Here is a 22911-nt window from a genome sequence, read left to right as displayed (position 1 = left end):
CAGTCAAACCTGTGTTAAAGACCACCTCTGGACAAAGACCACCTGGCTCTAAAGACTACATGTTTTGCTTCCCATTTTGACTTTTATTGTGTATCTTTACCTGTGAATGAAGACCACTTCCCAATAAAGACCAGTTTTTGGCTCTCCTAAGGGTGGTTTTTATAGACAGGTTTGACTGAAGTTGAAACCTAATAAATATCTCAAGAAAGTTTTTGCCACTTTTGACGAGACGTAAAACTAAATATAGATTTCTTGTTAGCTTACCTGGGCACAAGCTCTTCAAGGTGAGCTATTTTAATCGTTCAATGACGTGCGTAGACAGTGGTCAAACACTGTAGAGATTACAATTTTTACCAGTAATAATGGAACACCTCTAGATGTTACCCGCAATAAACACGGACGTAATTTAACTAAAATATATGTGATGTAAAAATAGGCCACTACGTCGTCAATAAACCTTTTTTTACACTCTAGAGGCCACGTTTTCTACCTAATGTTTGAAACACGTTATCAGACTGTTTGACTCTATGAAACTAGGTCAGCTTTAAACGTGATAACCTGAGGTATTAATCTAGACTCTCATGTCAAGTAATAGAAAACAGTTTGTCAATGACAATGACAATGTCTTTCTTGATATTTAGAGCACCGGCCCAAAGCAACATAATGTTTTCACAAGTGTTATTATGCTAATGTACAGAGCAGTGTTACTGCTAAAAGAATGTTTAGAACAACACATTATCAGTGACATACAATTCCCATAGCTTAGACTTGAATTCTGACATGGGTTATGCCCCTTTTTAACTTAGAATTTTTTTTTTGTTAGGGTTTTATAAAGTTTTTATTGGCAGGGCTCTAATCCAAAATCAAACACTAACTAATAGTGTTTTTTAAACTGTCATAGAAACGTTTTAAGATTCTTTGATGTGATTTTATGGTATATCATTGGTTTTAATGATGAGCAGTAGGTCAAAGGTCAAGGTTACAGTGACCCGGAACATTTAGACCGTTTCCAGACAAGAACTTGAGAACAGTTGGGCCTAGGATCATGAAACTTGATAGGGAGGTTGGTCATGACCAGAAGATGACCCCTATAGATTTTGAGGTCAGTTAGCCAAAGGTTCAGGTCACATTGACCCGGAAAAGTTAAACACTTTCTTGATGATACATTGAGAATGCTTTGGCCTAGGATCACGAAACTTAAAAGGGAGGTTGATCATGACCAGCAGATGAACTCTGATGGTTTTGAGGTCAATTGATAATAGGTCAATGTCACATTGAAACAGAACAGTAGAACTTTTGTTTACAGTGAGCATATGATTTCTGTTCTTTGTGCAATTACTGAATGCATCAAGGGGGGCATTTCGTGTTCGACGAGCTCTTGTATTCAAATAATGGTGATCTCATGTACATGAGAAAATCATTTTCCCATTCTTTTTGTAAGCTTTTCCGTTATAATTATGATATTATAAGATATTGTTTGTCAACACAAAGAACACATTGAGTTTTTACCTATAATACGTGTACCTGAGTTTTATTATCATTATTTTTGATATTATTACTATATCTTTTATCATTAGCTCATCTGATTTTTTGAAAAAAAATGATGAGTTATTGTCATCACTTGAGCGGTTGTCGGCGTCGGCGTCGGCGTCGGCGTCGGTGTCGGCGTCTGCGTCGGCGTTGCCTGGTTAAGTTTTATGTTTAGGTCAGCTTTTCTCCTAAACTATCAAAGCTATTGCTTTGAAACTTGGAATACTTGTTCACCATCATAAGCTGACCCTCTATAGCAAGAAACATAACTCCATCTTGCTTTTTGCAAGATTTATGGCCCCTTTTGTACTTAGAAAATATCAGATTTCTTGGTTAAGTTTTATGTTTAGGTCAACTTTTCTCCTAAACTATCAAAGCTATTGCTTTGAAACTTGGAATACTTGTTCACCATCATAAGCAGACCCTGTACATCAAGAAACATAACTCCATCTTGCTTTTTGCAAGATTTATTGCCCCTTTTGGACTTAGAAAATCAGTTTTCTTGGTTAAGTTTTATGTTTAGGTCAGCTTTTATCCTAAACTATCAAAGCTATTGCTTTAAAACTTGCAACACTTGTTCACCATCATAAGTTGACCCTGTATAGCAAGAAACATAACTCCGTCCTGCTTTTTGCAAGATTTATGGCCCCTTTTGGACTTAGAAAATATCAGATTTCTTGGTTAAGTTTTATGTTTAGGTCAACTTTTTCTCTTAAACTATCAAAGCTATTGCTTTGAAACTTGCAACACTTGTTCACCATCATAAGCTGACCCTGTACAGCAAGCAACATAACTCCATCCTGCTTTTTGCAATAATTATTGCCCCTTTTGGACTTAGAAAATCATTTTCTTGGTTGAGTATTATGTTTAAGTCAACTTTTCTCATAAACTATCAAAGCTATTGCTTTAAAACTTGCAACAGTTTTTCACCATCATAAGTGGACACTGTACATCAAGAAACATAACTCTATCCTGCTTTTTGCAAGAATGATGGCCCTTTTTAGACTTAGAAAATCATGGGTAGGACAATATTTCTATTACACAAAAAAAATCAGATGAGCGTCAGCACCCGCAAGGCGGTGCTCTTGTTTTAATTTGTAATATTATAGAATAATAATAATCTCATATTAATAATTGCCTGTATAATAAAAATTATTGATAATAATAACAATTATAACAATAAATAATAATAATAATAATAATAATTATTATTATTATTATCATTTCACATTCACCAAGGAATATTAACTTCTTTCAACTCCATTGCACATTTAGTTTTCATCTTCGTGGTCTAGTTGGGACCCCTGCTGAGCTAATTACCCTCTAATCAGCTATTATTACATAATTGGCTGATAAGCAGAAGATAAGATTGGAGTTGTTTATTGGATTTGTGGGTGGGGGTACACTTACATAGCAGTGGATATAGGCCTTTAATTGGGAAACCCCACTAACCTTTAAACATGAAATATATTTTGAAAGATGATGAGCGGTTGCGGCCAATGAAATTCAGGTTATTTTGAGAACATATAATAAAAAAAGGATTTCAGACTGTTGACTCTATGAAATATATGTCAAGTTGACAATGTTGGTGGCTGAGGTCAAAACCTATGGCATTAGATTAAATAACAGGAACACCTTGTAAACACTGAAGAGGCCGTATTTTCTGCTTCGCTTGTATGATTCTTGCTAAGAATGTTTGTATGTTTAAAATGTAACTTGGTCATTTGAGTGAAAACATAAGGCCGCTAGGTCAAATCATTGAAACAATCTCGGTTAATTATCTGCCTGCTTTCCATAAAACACGGTCCCAATGTTTGTGTCTATGAAATTTACTTGAATGATATCCTCGAAATGTTACTTCGGTGAAAAGTCACTTTTTCATATACATGTATGTACATCGTGGATATTTTAAAAGATGCTCTTGTCAGAAAGCACTGATACAGTTCCAAAATAATTTCACTAATTTTTCCTATGCACGACAATGTACCAAAGTTATCTAAGCAATCTGTGGAGCTCAGGTGATCGATCTAAAGCTAACATGACATTCTATTTTTAAGTTTAAGAAATAAAAAAGAACAATAAAATTCCGGATATCTATCATGCATGATTATTTAAATTAGCAACTTTCAAAGTAGTTATGACCTCCGTTATTTATGCCGCTGCTGATAATACGAAATTCTGTTAATATATAAAGGAACAAAGTACAGTGATGTACGTATCTTGTAGAATTTAAATGTAAGAGCCAGACTTTGTGACTATGAGAAAATCTTTTTCAGTTTGGATGCTCTTATATGATTTCGGAAAAGTAGGCACATTTCCATGATATGGAACATGGCATAAGGATCGGTATCTTCTGGTCCGTCGTTGTTTTCGTTTCCCTGTGGCATAAACATTTTGGCGATTGCCCATTCTAGGGTTATGTTACTTGTATCATTGCTGTTAGCCCAGTGTAAGACCTGACCAGCCTGTTTGTTATGAAGTAATAACAACTTTTGAAATGATGTTTCACATTCAGTGCAATTGTCCGTCGTAGATTTCTTCCATTTGTATGTTTTTGAATTGTTGTCGTACCTAATACTTTTGGAAAGGTTTTGTCGGATAGAAGATCCTGCTCCGCTCGAAATATGGGAGATTTCCTTTTGTGTAAACAACACATTAGGGTTCAAGCCTTGCGCATTTCCATGGGTGTACAATCGGAACTTCTCTTTTACATATTCATAGACTGCTCTGTTCGTTTGCTCAAGGCCTAGGGTGCTCTTGACCCAGTTTCTGTAACGGTCTTTCTTTATTTTGTCTTTAACGTTTTCCATTTATAGTCAGACTGCAAGGAAAACAAGCAATAATGCACATCAATTATTTCTTAAGACCAATGAGTGAATCATTTTAGCTTAAAATACATTCCAAGCATGCTGTAATTCATATCAGGAAAATGCGCAACCTATATTGCGAAAGTGTACACAAAATATACAAATTAGAAAACAGCACCATTTTTTTGAAACCGATACATTTTTTTATTATTTTTTGAATCTGGTCAAAAATCCGGATTATTATTATAGTCTGATGTACGGAATCCTGTTGGGGCCATTTATAATGTCGTCGTCGCTTTTGTGGTGTCGACACACGACAACGCGAAGTGACATAGCGACATTAGGAAGTAACACCCGACAATCGCAAACGACGGCGACAATCCCAAACGACAATGTCGCGATATCCACTTTGAAATGTCGCCTTTCAAAAGCACGATATATCGCGATGTCAATTCGCGTTGCCGAGCGTCGTATCGCATTGTCGCTATGTCACTTGGTAATGTCGCGATGTCAGGATTCCGTATTTTAATTTCTTTTTTATATTCTTCCGTCTTACTGAAAATTCATTTAACTTGCTAGTATTGCAGACAGTTTCAAAACATTTGTAAATTCTGCCATAGCAACAGAGACATAACATGAAAAACTAACATTTTATGCTCTACAAAGTTTTCTGTAGTTGTTATATATACAATAATGGTTACTTTGACAATCTTTATTAACACATGGAAGTGTGTCCAATTCATGCCCCAAGCATTGCATCTCACATGGCAGTCAATCTGTATAGTCAGATTAAATTTTGACATGATATTGACACTGACGATGAGTGTTATTCAGTTTGTGGTTGTTTTATTATCTTATTATGTTACGTTAGTATATTTCAATGACATCATGTCATTGTAGAAGACGTTGTACATGTGAAATCGATACAGTATTTTAAACCGTTCGAAAAGCGTTAATAGGTGTATAAAGATATGTGTTTCAACTTACTTCAGTAAGCAACATATAAAATTCAAATACTTCTCGGTGGCGTATGAACTATTTCTTACTTTTTGGCAATTTTATTTTAAGGGAGTTTGATGAATGAATGGCTATTCAAAGAGTAATGTTATAATGATATTCAAAAGTTGTAGATGCAGATTGAAATATCAAGCTCGAGGATAACTGGTTTTGGAGGTAACGAGGCGTTGTCGAGAGCTGGATATTCCGAGCTGCGTTTGCAACATGTGGTGGATTTCTTTTGCATGCCGTATTTTATAGAATAATTAAGTTAAACCGAAGTATATTTTTCCCGAAACGGAAAATGGTAAAATGGTATTTTACAAAAACGAGAACGTAATTATTAGCTACAAAAGTTAAAATGGAAATTTGTTGGTATGCGTCTACGAAACCCATTTCCTCCCTTTCTGCTAAGTTCTCGCGACTTATTTAAAAATAATTATTTTGTTACTATAAGAAATAAGAGAACAATATGTCACAAGGAACAAAGATTTACTTCCGAAGAATATGACTTTACATCAATAATATATAATCAAAGCACGAGTCGAATATATAAATTATTATTTACATTAGTAAGTTTCCATTAACAACAGTCATCTAGCACAGGGCAACGCCACCTCACTGTTAGCTTGTCTGACATTTTTGACCTCAAAACAAACTTAAACATTAGATATATAGATTAATAAATTCAAGCAGTAGCTAGTCTCGTACTTAAAAATGTAAAGATATAACGTTGGCACAGTGCTTCTTACCTTTATGTTTCTTGTACAGTGTATGTTTTGATTAAAAATATTCATTTGATTATATACGAAAAAATAAAAATCAATTAAAATGTCAAATTATACTTACAATAGAACTTGATTAACCGTCAAGACATTTGTGTTATCACAGCCAAATAATCCAAGGTCATCCACTTATTTAAAAAGGACATGAAAAATTTTGGGAACCGTTCAGGTATTTTTCAATAATTTAAACTTCCGCAATATGGTTTAAAGTATTGAATTTCTACTTAAATCATACTCACTATCTGAATACTTAACTACGTTTTGAAAAATGTGTTTGTTTTTGTTACATTATCAGTGACATGCACGATCTCATTTCTTTACTGTTTTGTTAAGTTGTGCAGTTTGAGACAAGGTTGTATATGCTGTGTTGATATCTTATATGGGAAAAAAATAATACCGTGGGTCAGAATTAGTATTTGCGAACAACGTTTTTATCTTACATTGATTAAAACTTTGCTATTCAGTTTATAAAAATTAATATCAAATTGTGCGATACCTGTAAGCGAATGATTATCTTGGCGCTTCTTCAAATGATCTTAAAATAATTGGCAACTCATAATTTAAGTTGATAATTACTGTTTACATGTAAAACTGACATGTAATTGTGTGGCATTTTTGTTTAAACGCCGGTGTTTACATATGATGATAAAGCTGCAAATAGACAAACACTATGGCACTTAGCAGGTATGTCTTGTTATTATATTAATATGTGATGAATCATTTTAAAATTATAAAAATATAAATGCACATGTGTTTTTGTTTTGGTTTTTTTCATTTAAAGTTAAGTGCTTTAAATAACGCATATGTAAAGGGAGAAGGTTTTGGATATCCTTTTTATATAGCTTAGACAAGACTGTGTTTAATAGAATCATGTTAAATCTGTATGCTTTATACATGCATGTATTAATATATCTTGCCAGGAATTCGAAGAGGTTATTTTAAGGATATTAATTCAAATAAGGTAAAGTTTACTTTTGTTTTCGTTCCATATTTGGGGACATGAGTGAAAATTCTTTCTTCGTCCATTTAAACTGATCCTGGCGAAATGATTGTTTATGTTATTATACTTCCTTGATCACATACACATTAACTGTGGGACAATAATGTAATGGTCTATAAACATCTTGAAAAGGATTCCGTAAGTCTGTGGTCATCTTTAAAAGATACCATGATGTGTAACAAAAAAAAAAAAAATAGCACACACAATCTATATAATTTTAGGTTTTTCAGACACCCTGTTACGATTTCTTCTGAACAATTCGACGACGGGCAATTCCAGAACTATTGCAAGTGCATGTTGGCTTTAAACATGACAAAAAAGGCATTGTGCGCGGTTGTTGAAAGAAAATGGAAACTTTTCATTTCTAAACTGCCAGAAAATGAAAGAGACCATTTGGAAACATTCGTGCATTGTCTTGGTCCTGAAAAGAAGACACGAGTACTGGTGACAGGAATGCACATTCCGTGCTGCCATACACTTTGTGAAAACATGCGCCTGCGGCTTTTAGCTCTTCTGGACGATCCGTCGAGGCCCTATGACATTTCTCTTGACGAAGCGCTTTCGTCTGACAACTGTCTGCGCTACTTCTGGGATATTGCAAAGCTATTCATTTTCGAAGAAAATATTTTGATGCCGAAACGAAAATTGTTTGATCTTGATACATTGCAGTTGATTGCGATGATGCAAAATTGCAAATTGTTTGCATTCGACAGTTATGATCAAGTTTTGTCTCAGGTACATGTATATTTTTAAAAAAAATATCCAATGCTAATCTTACAATAAAATGTTTACATCCAACATAGAAAATCCTCATTTAATGTTATCAGCTTTACTAAATATATAGTGTGTACTTAACGTATATTAGCCCACATGAAGTGCTCAAGGGTGAGCTATTGAGGTTAGTGATTGTCCGGCGTCGTCCGTCGTACGCCGTCCGTTAGCATTTTCCTTTAAACAACATCTCCTAAACCACCAGATCAATTTCAATGAAACTGCACAGGTGTATTTCTTGGATAGTTTTCTTTAAAAACAAATCCAAAGAATTGAATTTCATTCAAAACTCTGGTTGACATGGAAGCCGAAAGGAAAGGAAAAACTTAAAAAGAATCTTCTTGTCCAAAACCACAGGTCCTCGGACTTTGATATTATGGTAGGTAGCCTTATCAAGTAGTCCTCCACCAAGATTGTTCAAATTGGGTGAAAATATCTCTACTTTAGATTATGATGCCCATGACAAAATATCAGCAAAGAAAACAATGTATATGATTTTTTTATTGTCAGCAAGTTCGATTGTGTCAGTGACCTTAAGGATGATTTTCTTTAAAATGCATTGTTTAAGTTGGTATTTTAAAGACTACTGATAATCGTAAATTAAATACATATCTTCCTGCATATACTGTTCAATATTGTGCATTTATGTTTAAACCTGCGTTTTTATATTTAGACATGCGATGACAGAAAGTACCTTATTCATGCAAGAAAAAACAAGATGACAGAGCAGGAAATGACCTACCTTTTCACTAGGATGAAACTACTGCTAGCCAAGTTTCATGGTGTTAAATTTAGCATATGCACTGATACTGTTGATGATTTACGACAGGTATGATATCAGCTTATGGTATTGTCTCAAACACATGGTTAACTGTATTTCTTGCACTTTACTGTACTTAATCACTGCGGCCGCTCTTCTGATCATGGTCATCCCCATGGAATCTGTTAGCTATGTAGCAACAGAGTTGAAATTATGTAGTGTGACCATTAATCGTCGGTACTTGTTAGAACAAACAATCTAAATTTCGAAAAATAATTTTAATGGTTTATTTGCAATTGATTTGTTTCATATAGTTTGTGTAATAAAAACATAAAGATATACGCCCACTCATTACTTTTAAAACATTCAACACTTCAGCAAACAAAAAGAACAATATAGTACGTTTTAAAGCAGCACATTGTTTATATAACGGGTGCAACGCTATTAATTTACTATATTCTTAAATCTTACACAGCTTCAACAAAAAGATCTTACAAATGAGTTCCAGCCAATAGAGTTCAAACTTCTTGTTAAGAAAATATTCGAAATAAAGAAGGAAGCACTAGAAGCAGACATGGTCGTTTCTGACGATGACATTGATAAGAGTAATTTGGAGGATCTGCTAAAAGAGACAAATCACGTACTGGAACAGATAGAAGTGAGTTTAATTATGTACGTTATTTCAAATGTAAATGATTTCTTTACAGTCTTCTCTTTATGTTGGAGAGAAAGGTGGCGTCCTGCATTTACATTTTTAACCATTAATAAACCAAATTCTGTACTGAGAAAACACGATGGCTATTCAATCAATTCTGTTTCTAATGTTTTTCATTAGAAACCATTTTTCATAACAATATGAGAATTTCATGTACTTAACAACATACGTTTACTAAACATACTGATACTTGTTATTATATAGAATTGATCCAGTTACAATAGACCAAATTATGCAGTGTTGAAATATACACGCTTATATACAGTAGTTATATTCCAGTGGTATAGTGTGAAGTAAATACAGACATCAGACTCGGGTTTCTTTGCGGGTTTCTTCAAATGAGATATTTTCTGAATTGTGTTTTATCCGTGATATTTCTGTAATGACGTTAAGAACAAAATTTCGTTGTGTTAAAATGTCTTCAAGACAGTTACAATCCATGCAGGCCTGTTATTGCAGGAATAAAGAAAACATTGTTGCCGTTAGGGGAATGGTAAAAGGAGATGGTTGAAAATGGTTCACACTGTAGGAATTTCAAAACGTATCTATATTACATTCTGATATACCGTTTGAAATTAAAAAAGGTTTCTGCTAAACGGATCCAAAATTTGTTGACACCAGAACAAGAATCCAAGCGTCTAAATAGCTGCTGAAAAATGATAAAGAAAATGTCTGGGTTTCTCTCTTATTTACAATTTGGAGACTCAGTGACGCATAAATAACAAATAATGTCTGCGGAAAAATTCTGTAAAAAGATCCTTTGGAAGCAAAGAAAGTTAACAAGCAAAATTATAGCAGGCTTGGATTGATTGAGTCTGTTCATGAGAGGAAATGGAAAGTGCAACGTCCCTCGCAACACCTAACATAGCTTTTTTTTCGTGTGTGTTTGTAGGTGTGTGTCTTTTGAGACCGGTCTTTGCCAAAACAACAAAAAGTGACAAGAAGTTTCAGAAGCCACTTTCTTCACTTCTGAAGGCCCCGTTGTACAAATTCCTTGCAAAGAGTGTAAACCTTTAAAAGCAAGTTCTCCAACATAAAGTGGTAACAGCTGTCAAATGTTTCTCTCAAAATTAACGACTAACTAAAGTTATGAAAGGCATACAGCTTATTCATGACAATATATCCACCCATAAAAGTCAAATTGTACAGTCTTTCTTTGAACAGGAAAAGGTTATTCAGGCTGGAAATCAGTTTTATTTATCCTGAATTTGACATTTTCGTTTTACCCTAACATAAGAAAATGCTCGCCTCGCATGTAAACACTTTGCTACAAAAAGTGCACTTATTATTGCAATTTTCCAGTGCGTGAACAGTAGACAAAGGGAAACAATTTTGCAGTTAACAAAAAACCAAACACCGCGTTTCTGTGCAACGATATGATTTCGAAGGAGTGAAGTAAAAAATATATTGAATTCATTGATATTTTAGGTAGACGAAGACCAAGGGCATAACATACTGAATTACCCTGGTTATATCAATTAAACTATACAACATGACATTTTAACATTATACTGTTTGAAACAACATGGTATGTATTGCTTTCTGTGACGGAATTTGAAATGCCTATTCATTGTTATTTACAGGAACTTTTGGATGAGCATGAGGTTGACGACGAGGATGAACTAATATTAGAAAACAAAAACCTGAAGGAACTAGTAGAACGTCTTAAAGGCGAAATTGATCAGTTGAAATCTGAGGTATGCCCATTAATTTGCACTACATGCCAATTTTACATTATACACTTCGAAACAAACATGATATATATTCATTTCCATGACAATTTTTATATAAATGTGTAATCTTTGTTATATACAGGAGCTGTTGGATAATAAAGAGGAAGACGACGTAGATGAACTAAGGTTGGAAAACCAAAACCTACATGAACTTGTGAAAAGTCTTAAAGACGAAATTAAACAGTTGAAATCTGAGGTATGAAGACCATAATAATAAATGTTAAACCAGAAACAAACGTTTAAATGCTATTGCAAAATTAATATACAAAACGTTTGAACAAAGTCAGTTTTAGGCCTATGAGTGAATGAAACATAAAATAAAAATACCAGAACCCCCTCTCTCTCTTTCTCTCTCTCGCTCTCTGTGTGTCTCTCTCGGTCTCTTTCTCGTTAAAACATGAACACTTGCCTGTTCTGTTGAGAAGAATAACTACAGGAAGTAATCGTCAATAAAAATTTGAATTGCAGGCGTGAAGTAGCAACCCTTTCTTAACGTTATTGTTTTGTAATCTGTTAAAACGGAGGTCAACAGTTCAGACATGATGTAATATTTCACCAACAAAGTTAATTGTTTTGGGTTCAGATTTTAATATAGGCCGTTTTGTTTGTTACTGTTATATATATGATCATGTCACATCGACATAATAGATATGTTGCGACTTTTCGACATTTTGAGGGTGGTGGGAGACACAAGTTGCTCCTCTGTAAATTGTTTCAGGGACGGACAGGCACTTGCAAAATTAATTTACAAAACTTTTGAACAAAGTCAGTTTTATCTTTACATTTGTTTGTTAATATATGTTAATGAAACTTTTGTACATTTCAGAACTTACCAGTAATGGAGGAAAGTAGTATGCTTGAACCAGAGGAAGTGACAGATGTCGGACAAGAAATGAATGATATGAAGAGGCAGTTGGAATGGTTTAAATCAGAAGTAGCTCTATATATCAAAACCTCCTTGAGTACTGTCTGTATCGTATAGTGCACTAAAGTTCGATAGATTTATACAGTATAACGATTATTATAATTGTCTATGTACAATTATTCATAGGTTTGATCAGTAATTCATAACAAAACGTTCATTGCTATTATAATAAATCTCCAAGCCATAATAAAGTTACACACATATTGATAAGAAAATGATAGGTATTCTACGGTTACTGAATGTTTTCTACTGATTTGAACAATGCGAAAGTGTTCACTTGAACACACGCCTTAAAAAGCGATGTAAACAGTTACGTTGTTTGCCCTTTCCTGAATATATAAGATATGCTTAAAACTTTGGATGCTATTTTGTTTCATTTTTGTTTAAATTTAGCTTATGAATTCAAGGGCAACCGTCAAACGCTTGGAAAAGGAAAGAAATCGTTACAGAAAGGTATGTCTACCGACACTCAATCATGATATTCTTACATGAGCTCAAAATGATAACATGCCATTCAAAGAACATCAGTCGTACATCAATCTAATGTTTAGTTGACAACCATGATTCTGTGAATAAATATAATCGAAAGCAACATCTCTAACTTCTGTTTAAGTAATGTCTATCTTACATATCAAATTCAAGGCTCTTGAAGACGCAGACGAATTAACATCTTCCATGGAAACAACTGCTGGCGGTTTTACAATTTTGAGCGAGAAAAGTATTTTGTACGGACAGAAGGTATATTTTATGCGGTAATTATTGAAACAGTACACTTGTAAAAACCATATGTAGATCACATTATAAACAATGCCTTAATGTTTCATTACCAGTTCAAAAGAATAAAACTATATAAATTCGTCCATTTTTAGTTTATTATTAGGAACACAAATTTAACTACCCTTCATACTTGTATCAGGTGACGGTATTGCAAGGAAATATTGTTCGAGTAACAGCAGACGCTATAGCGCACCCGACCGGTAAAAATTTCGAAACAAGAGGAGCAGTTGGTATGTGTAATACTTATAACTAAAACGTCAAATTAAGTCACACATTTCATTAGTAATAGATGCAAGATCTTATAAGGCGAATAAATACTTATGCCAATGCATCAATAGTCTTAGAACATGACTTTCAATATACTATATTTCCAGAATAGTGTATAAGCTATACAGATTTTATTAATATAAATGAGCATGATATATAAATATATATTATCAAACTGAAATCCTTGGTAGAAAGACATCATTTTACCATAAACATTACAGGATCGGAATTGAAAGAAGCTGGTGGCGAGGTGTTTCTCCATGAGGTAACAAGTCTTCGCAATACTCATGGACCTCTTGCAATATCTGAAGGTATTTCGTGAATTTCATGTCAATTAAGACAAGAAATACTTTACGATTTCATGTAAGGACTTCAATTGATATTTGACGAATTGTTATAAAATAAATCTTACGAACTAATATATTTCATTGTGGCCATACGTTAATCTGCAACTATATAAAGATTCATGAACAACTACCCAGTGTTACTCATTCTGTATGCGTGAATGTCATCAGAAGTGCTACTTTTCAAATGCAGAAAATTGCCAGGGGACTAATAGTTTCAAACTGTTCTAATTAGATATCAAACTAACAACCCAGTCTCTTTCGATAACTGAATTAGCTTCAAATACGACGATGCTTTGAAAAAATGTGGAAAACTGTAGAATAATAAATGTTTCAAACATGAGAGACTACCTTGATGCTAAACTAAATAGAAAATACAAACTGTATAAATGTTTAAACACTATAAAATTTCCATTTGGTTTCGATTATTTCAGCGGCTATATGTAAAGGAAATAACTTCCCAGCCGAGTACGTCATTCACGTACACAGTCCGGGATGGCGGCATGAAAATGCACAACAAATGCTCACAACAGCTACTGCAAATGTCCTTAAATTAGCTGATGAACACAATATGAAATCAATCGGCATACCATCAATAAGTAGTGGACAGTAAGTATATTAGTTACGCGTGAAAGATTGTAGTTTTTGTATAAATACAAAATGTATACTGAGGTTTACTTGTATCATTATCGAAACAAAATAAGTAAAAAAAAATTAGACGAGTGTGATACTGTATAGACGTTGTTCGTCACAGAAAGAGGTATACCAATAGAATAGATAGTAAAGATTATCTAAGTCGGCGATAGAAATTGAACAGCATCGACAAGGCAGCACAGCCTGACATAAAACAGACTGACCACTTTCTGAAACAGTCAAAACAATTATAGAAAACGTTGATATACATGATCTTGTTTGTCGGGGAGTAGATAAGAATTAGACAAGCTTTAACGACGGAGAGGTTTACATAGCCTCGTCATAACGTGTATGTGCAGTAAAGTTATTTGATCGACAGAGCTAAAAGCAGACGAGCATTATATACACTTTTTATATACCTGCACATGCATATGAAATAGCTGATGAACCAGAAGGGGTTAGACATTACCATTTGGGGGATATTATTTGCAGCTGTAGAAATATACTTTCTAGCATTGAATCGATAGTAGCTTTTCGTGCTAAATTATTATCTTATGTCATTTCAGTGCCGGGTTCCCAAAGCTTATTGCAGCCAAGACAATCTTAAGTGCCATCACGGACTATTTCTCGTCAAACAGGTTTAGTTCTATCAGACAAGTCTTCTTCGTTTTGTTTGATGCCGAAAGTGTCACGGCTTACATTACACAGTTGCAGCAACTAGATGTTTAACGTTATGATGTTCCAAGATGATTATTGGACCACAAATCCATGCAAGTCCATGCAAATCTATACGACGACTACAACAATCGTTAAGTAATCACTACGTTGGAGAAGTTTAGGAAATATACGCTCAATTTTAGTTTATCTTTTTTACAATAAAATGTAATTCAGAGTATGAATTTTTCTTTTCCACTGATAAATTGTCATGCTCAGTTTAATAAGTGAATGTAGTATTGCAATGTAACTGGAATGTGTCTATAATTACCTCAGCTGCAGCATGTAGTATACGATAATTATCTAATATATGTCAATGGTGTATATACAATATTGTGTTATATATACACTAATATTAAAGCACACAATGTTTGAAGTAAAGTTGCATATATAAATATTGTTTAAAACTTCTATCAATAAAATAGACTTTATTAAAACATATTCTTTTTTTAAATTGGTGGAACACTGAGAGAACATGTAATGAAATATTTCATGATATTAAATTGAAGTAATTCTAAAGAAAATACACCAGAATCTTTCTAAATGGGTTCATGACTCATTATAAGCCTGATATGTTGAATGTTTATACAAAATTAGTTAGATATTCATGCATGGATAAAAAGGCTGCAGACAAGGCAAGAAAAATACCTAAACTATTTTACAGACATGACAAGAAAAGATAAATGTTGACTTTTGGCCTCAAAATGAGACATTGACCTGATGGCTAGGGATCTGGATGTTAGAGATGACACATCATCTCATTATGGGAGCTATAGGAAAATAGTATTGATGGAGGACAAAATGATGGATCGACAGGAAAAAAACATATTGACCATAGACATTCAAATGTGACCTTTACTTAGAGCTAGAATCTTGGTGTTGCGCATGACATGTTGTCTCATTCAGGGGACATTATTTAACGACTCGGAGTAGTATCAAAATCACTTGATTGATGGAAAATTATGTACCGAAAATTAAACCCTTAATGACTTTTCATCTCAAAGTGTGACATTCACCTTTGTGCTAGGATTATTGGTATTAAGCAAGAGAAGTGTCTCATTATGGGGAAAATTTGTGACGAGTAATATTAAAATCACTTGATTGATGACGGAATCACTGTTACTGGATGATGCATCTACACTACTACATCTTTCTTTAAGGTGGATTACTCATAATGAGACGACTTGTCATGTTTAATACCTAAGCTCCTAGCTCGAAGGCCAAGGTCATACTTGGAGATGAAAGTTCAGTAGTATTTTTCCTGTCCGATTCGTAACGGATAAAATATTTTATACTTCAATGACAAATAGTCTGAGGAGTTTCTTTTCAAGTTCTTATACTACAGACAAAACAGTTTTTACACCAAGGACAGATAGCGCGCACAATTCAAAAATTAAAAAAGATTATCAAACCTTTCTATCATGTTTTTTTTTACAACAAAAACTCATGACTTCTTCTTAAATACAGTTGTTTTGATTATAACTGAATATCAGTACTGAAAGTAGAGATAAACATGAAAATTGTCAAAGTTAGAAATACATTAACTAAAGTCTAGATATAGATTACTTGTCCTTGAAATGATTTTACAAATGTGAAATTCATGATAGTTTTGTTAATATCAATAACAGAAGTTTTAATATTTTATTTAAAGAATGACAACTCTTGCCTTAGACCAGTACTTATAAGCAGGGCTTACTTTCCTTGTAATTGCACAATTGAGTGGAAAATGAACACGGTTTAAGACACAATAGCATTCCTTTTTGCACAACAAAAACATTTAGGAAGTATTCATGAATATGTGTTTCATTTATCTTTAAAACGTGCCTCATATAATTTTGTCAGATTACTACTGGTACTAAATTAACTTTTAACAAGCCGATAATAAAATGAAACACCAGTAAGTATTTTATAGGACAGATAATACAGATTTGCTAGTATCAAAATTGTCACTATAGAAGCACTTTTGTAATACAGAATAGGTAGGATTTGTAAAGGTGCAATCATATTGATCTCTATTTCCTACTGATAGTTTTCACATCATTATACCAAAGACACGAGTGTTACACTGCAGACAAGTAAAAATAACATAAGTTCCACAGTATACAATATAAGATATTTTGTTCATATGATTTTAATATGAAGTAAGTCCTTATTTATGTATTTTGCTGGGTTTAACGTTACACCAACACAATTGTAGGCGTATTCCCAGTACTTGATGGTGGAGGAAGACCGCAGGTACACCTCCCGGTATTATTTCTACACAGACGGGCACATGAGTAGAACCACCGACCTTCCGCAAGCCAGCTGGATTTTATTGTCACATGAACATTTCTGCACACCAAGGGAGCTACAAACCCAAATCTGATTCGAAGTCAACGACCTTAACCTCTCTGCCACAGAGGCACAGAAGCATACGTCTTCAGCAGACAGTTCATACTAACCTTCCAAAGACTACACTTGATAAGTTTAACTGCAAGTATTATTCAAAATGAAACAACTATATATTGATACTACGCCTCAGATGTTGTTATTCCATAAAACTGAATTTAGAAATAGTTCACTTTTACACGAAGGACGGTTATGGGGCATCACAGGAAGCATATGAAAGCAGAATGCAAAAATAAAATATCATTAAGAAACACCTATGAGAAAATATCTAGCATGGAAACTGTTAAATCTTCATCAAAACTAAAAAAGATTTTGTCAATTGTATTTCACTTAGAAAATCTGTGAAAACTGAACTAAGTAATCAATTCATTGATTCATGATTCGTTTTCTGTAACGTTATATTAATATCCGGATAAATTTAGATGTACATGTATATAAAATATGTAATTTTTCTATGGTGGGCGTTTAATTAAATTCTATGACAATCAATGAAAGGTCTGACACTCAGTGGGTAATTTAACTCTAACTTTTTGTCTTGCATTTAAAGTTGCGGCAACTATTAGTATTTTACACTTTTGATAGGTCGTTTAAAACCGGTAGCTGTCTGATTCATGACAGGGTTTGGACTTTATGCCTTGCATTATATTGACACCCCATGTATTCATTGTCTAATGCTATTTGGTTTCTAATATTTATCTGATGGATATCATAATAACAAAGTTTTTTCCCCATTTATTCTGAAAAAGAAAGACATATAGCAGCTGCCTAGCCGAGTTAATATAAGCTATCATTTCAAGTAAATTGTTTCAAAGCACTTAGTAACTAAACAAAATAGAGTACGGCTCATTTAGCAGTATTGATCTTCCATGAGATGCTTTTAAAAAGCAAGTACTTTTATAATACAGAACATAATGCTAAACAGAATTAGTACATTTAATTTTAGTAATTTGAAAATGCAAAGGCGTATATATACTCCGTGTATGTTTATTCATACCTTTACCCCTTTTACACGCAGACGTTTGGAATTTGCCACCTATTTTTATAATTGCAGCTTTTCGGTCGTTTTGAGGCGCAATTTCTGGATGTCCCATTGAAAATCTGCGATGCTACTTCCAAACTAGTATACGCAAAATATTCTGATGCCTGTCAACCTGTTGCAACCTTTTCAAGAATGGAGGGGTTATTCCATATTCCACATAAAATCTGACGTCTTTCCGATGAGATATTGTGATCACCCTGTGTCCGGCGTCGTGCGTCGTCCGTCATCAACAATTTGACTATAAGGGTCATAAGTTTAGCCCAATTCTCAATGAAACTTAGAATAGTACCCTCAGTAAAACCTCGGACGAGTTCATTACTGGGTTATCTGGAGTCAAAAACTATGTCTCTACGTCAATTTATAGGAAAGCATTTTTAACAATCTAGAGGCCACATTTCCTACCTCATCTTCATAAAACTTTGTCAGAATGTTTGTCGCAATAAAATTTATGTTAAACTTACTATACTCTAGTATTCTTTACCGAACTGTACGTTGTAGGTGAGAAATGCGCAACTGAGTACATTTTTTCAGTTCGAGACCATGATTCTTGTTGTCTACCTGGGGTGAGATGATCATAAAATAAATGGAACTATTTTATGTATGAAAAATGATGAGCTGAATTTAACCTCAATGTAAACAGTTTCAAATAATTTGACCAGAAAATAGCACGCCATATATAATTATGTGCATGTATTTGGTATATAAAATCTTACCTGTGCTTGATCGCACAGTCAAAGAACTATCACTTCCTCAGGGATTTGCAAGTTTATTTCGAAAATATAGTTTGGATGGAAATTATTCAAGATTTTGTACAGAAAACATGAAACAAGTCGCTGATCAAAATACTGCATTTATAGTGAATATAATGCATGATTAAAATCGAAATATTCAGATAATAAAATTGTGCGTCAAGCTTATTTAAGTAAAATGTATCAATGTATGTATATTTGAATACATTATGCCCCTCCCCACCCACATACTCATACACCTTGATACAGCAATAGTCTAGATGTGGATGCATGTAAAATTTGTAAAACAAGTTTCTATACCCATAGAAGTTTTTAACAGGACAATATACGCATGTGGAATGTAAACAGTGACCTTCTTATCAATTCACGCTTTGTAAGTATCAAATATTTACCTTCTTCTTCATAAAGATTACCAAGGTATACTACCTTCAAACGACACAAAGCACTTCTTACCTCTCGTACAAGTGTTTAACCTGCCATTAACTCGCAAAAGTAGTATAACATTAGAGGTCATTAGGCAAATAATAACAGCAGAAAGAATCACATTACATTTGTACTCTTTATTTAAAGCTTACAAAAACATACTAACATAATATTATAATGTAAACAAACCGATACAATATTTTACTACGGATATTTTTCCACTATAAATGCACTCAATGTAGTTGATGATTGTCAAATCTTCTTATATTATTAAATTATATTATTAAATTACATTCCCCGAAAGAATATCTGCGTTCAAGTTTTGTAAACAGTTTAAGTTGTAAATGGTTTTGAATTTGTTAAGTTACCCCCTTACGTTGCTGAAGACATCTAACATAGTATTTAATGTATCGGATCCTCGATAACAATCTCCAAATTACGTTTTATTCGTATTTATTTCGGCATTTTTTTTCAGAAAACAATGAGTGCATTGAACTATAGTTACGTCTGAATATTGCCAAATAGCTGACAAAGATACATTTTCATACGGAAACTACAGAGTGCCATTACGGTTTTACTACCTTCAAATGCTTAAATTACATTCCTTTTGTTACACCCTTTGCAGCAACGTTCTCATGAACAGTCAGAGAAATGCTTTAAAATGAGTAAAGCCTCCGAAACACTTTCAAAATTATTAAATGAAATGATGGCTACAAGAACATTTAATGTAGGTTGTTACAAATATGTGATACCATGACTTCTCATGTTTTGTCTGCCTGATAAATTGTTGGAAAAAGTTTCGATCACTTTCGACCATTATTTTAATGTTGGCTTCAGTTTATAAGTGAAATCAAAGTTGTTCCCGTTAGATCTACTTGGGTTGGCGCAATCTCTACAGGAACACGTGAATTCGATATCTAAGCTTCCCGTGTGTAAACTAGACAAACAGAACATAAGCAGCGTATAAGTACATAATAGATATATCGCTTGAAAGTGTACCAAAATACCATTTCATAACAAAAGTTAAAAGGTAACGGTAGATTTCCTGGAAGCGCAGGACACCCAAAACACAGACAGAGAGCCATCGATCACATAAAGAAACTACATGTATAGTGGAAAATATAGCAGACGGGGTGCTTAAAAGTCAAACAAAAAGTATATCTTGAACAGTATTTCAGTCATGTAACGGCGGGCAGTTAACCTAACCGGTGTTCCTGGATTCTGTACCAGTACAAACCTGTTCTCCGCAAGGAACTGCCAACTTCCCCACAATAATCAGAGGTGGAGGACGAATCATTTCAGACACAATATGTATGCAAGATACAAAAATGGATAAGGAGTATAGAGCGCATTAGCTCAATGACTGCAGAAGGAAGATCAGATGAACAAGATAAACATTTTTAAGGTCATGAAGAAAATTATTTACAAGGACAAATTTAGTTTTACACAACTGTCTCAGAAATAGATGTAAATCTAGAAATAAGCATGTTATATATTTACGAGGGGCGGTCAGAAAATATCCGGACCTTTCGCTCATTCTTAAAAACCGCCCAACATTTTAACAGTTCTTTTTATTCCTTTTCAAAGTATTACCCACCTACGTCTATACATTTTTGCAATCTTTGTGGGAGCTTTTGTATTCCCTCTGCAAATCATTAAGTAGACCTACTGCTGAGGTACCGATTTAAAGCTGAAATTCATGCCGCCCATATCTCATATTTGTTTTCAGCGATCCTTTTTCCACTTTCAGAGAGGGCAAGGTCTGTGCTGTATTGCGGTGAAGGAGTTGATAAAATATACTGTAAATGTGGCAGTATGAGAGGGGCATTGTCTTGCGAAAGAATGAGATTTTTCTTGATGTTCAGTTTTTCTTCTGTTTCTTTTTCAGAATTAGATTGTATCTACTTCTGAAAAGTATCTAGCAGTCACAATTGGACACTTTGACATGCCATGAGCCAGTATAATTTCACGTTAATCACCAAAAGCAAGCAGCATAACATAAAACATCGCAAACTTCTTAGGAGGTGGGGAACCAGCTCGTTTCCACAGCATTGACAGAGCTTTTAATTCGGTTCAGGGTAATGAACAAACATGTAATCCCCAGTGATATTACAAGTCAAAAACTTTTTTCATTTATTATGATCTCCCTGGATGACGTTTAATCTTCTTTCAGCCGTTTTGGCACCAACCTAGCAAACTAATTTTGTGTGTAATATGGTTATTGACACGCTTTATCGATCCTAAATTGATAAGCTTTCCTCGCAATATATCTCTGCGAGTTTTGTTGAAAAAAAAAACAACCCAACAAACAAACAAACACTATACACTCGCCGCCAGTGTAGGGGTAACTGCCTCAGTGGGCCTCCCTGGCCTAGACACTCACGCTGGCTCTCACCTCCTCCCTAATCTGTGAAATCCAGCTATAAAATGTTGAATAGGTTGAACGGAATAAGCAGGCTTTAGAAACTCTTTTTCTTCATTATTTGAAAAATATGGCAACGTTTTTTCACATTCTAAAAGTAAGAAAACAGTATCTGTTCCTCAAACTGAAGAGACATCTACCTTGTTTAAATGCTCAAAACTGTGTATACACACTTTTCATTGCAAATAAATAACCGAGTTTTAGGCGACGAAATGTAGATTTCGCTCATGTATAATATGTGCAGGTAGCTACACGTGGAAAACAGAAACACGAAAAGTTTATATATTTTACGACGGCCTCTTGTATATCATCATAGACAATTTTTTAAAGAACAAAAACACCGAGATACCTTAAGGTATAGGTGTGTGTGTGTGTGTGTGTGTGTGTGTGTGTGTGTGTGTGTGTGTGGGTTTAACGTCTTTTTCAACAATTTTTCAGTCATATAAACGACGGTGTCTACTTGTAGCAGTGAGCACAATGCCCAACTTTATAGTGCTGCCTCACTGGAATATCATGCCGTAGACACGTGACATGATACTCTTCCCGGTCACATTATACTGACACCGGGCTGACCAGTCCTAGCTACTAGTACCATTTTTTACGTTTTTTTACGTCTTTGGTATGACGTGGCCGGGGATCGAACCCACGACCTCCCGCACTCGAAGCGGACGCTCTACCACTAGGCTACAGAGGCGGTTTTAAGCTATAGGTATGACAATACTGTTTATAATTACAACAGACAACGAGACTGCCTTCGTGTTAAAGTGTAAATAGTAGGAAAAATATTTTACAAGTACTAATTAGATTAGTTATAACGCTCGATGGGTTTGATTCTTTTTCTCGATATACCACTGTCCAATGTACGTGTTTGCCATTTTTGGCTTTAACCTTTGACCCTTATCTCCGCTAATTCTATCAAATTGTTATGGTACGAATCAGTCATCCAAGATTAAAAAAAAACAAAACGTTTTGCGTTTTGTATTTCACTTAAGATTTCTCAAACTAAAAAAGAGTACCAAAATATATTTGCTGCTACGAACGTTTACCTAGCTCGTTTTGTGTGTGAATCCTTTGTCACTTTGTTTCAGGAAAGTATATATTCCTAATATCTACATGTTTCAATTTTTAAAGCA

The 22911-nt window shown here is 34.2% G+C and overlaps 1 protein-coding gene and 1 long non-coding RNA gene across 4 annotated transcripts; one reads left to right on the top strand and one right to left on the bottom strand.

The window, feature by feature from the left end:
- Positions 1–2657: 2657 nt before the first annotated feature.
- On the bottom strand, positions 2658–6429 carry LOC128547418 (uncharacterized). The gene is made up of 2 exons (XR_008366524.1): positions 6183–6429; positions 2658–4351 (listed from the first exon to the last, which is right to left on the bottom strand). It is a non-coding gene; the product is annotated as an uncharacterized LOC128547418 (long non-coding RNA).
- Positions 6430–6485: 56 nt separating this feature from the next.
- On the top strand, positions 6486–15228 carry LOC123534906 (core histone macro-H2A.1-like). 3 transcript variants are annotated; one of them, XM_045317374.2, is made up of 13 exons: positions 6486–6802; positions 7340–7853; positions 8563–8718; positions 9125–9307; positions 10948–11061; positions 11180–11293; positions 11924–12031; positions 12416–12475; positions 12665–12760; positions 12939–13029; positions 13288–13377; positions 13845–14019; positions 14610–15228. In XM_045317374.2, exons 1-13 carry the CDS (start codon positions 6789–6791, stop codon positions 14770–14772), a joined length of 1878 nt encoding a protein of 625 aa, XP_045173309.2. In that variant the 5' UTR covers positions 6486–6788; the 3' UTR covers positions 14773–15228. The 3 variants fall into 3 exon arrangements, with proteins under 3 accessions (XP_045173309.2, XP_045173312.2, XP_045173313.2); XM_045317377.2 differs by having other exon boundaries at positions 6490–6802; positions 7788–7853; positions 14610–15227; XM_045317378.2 differs by lacking the exon at positions 7340–7853 and having other exon boundaries at positions 6490–6802; positions 14610–15227.
- Positions 15229–22911: the final 7683 nt, after the last annotated feature.

Source organism: Mercenaria mercenaria, chromosome 12 (genome assembly GCF_021730395.1).
Source record: "Mercenaria mercenaria strain notata chromosome 12, MADL_Memer_1, whole genome shotgun sequence".
NCBI classification, from domain to species: Eukaryota; Metazoa; Mollusca; class Bivalvia; order Venerida; family Veneridae; genus Mercenaria; species Mercenaria mercenaria.
Note: the sequence above shows the minus strand (reverse complement) of the source record. Positions and strands in the feature narration are given on the sequence as shown.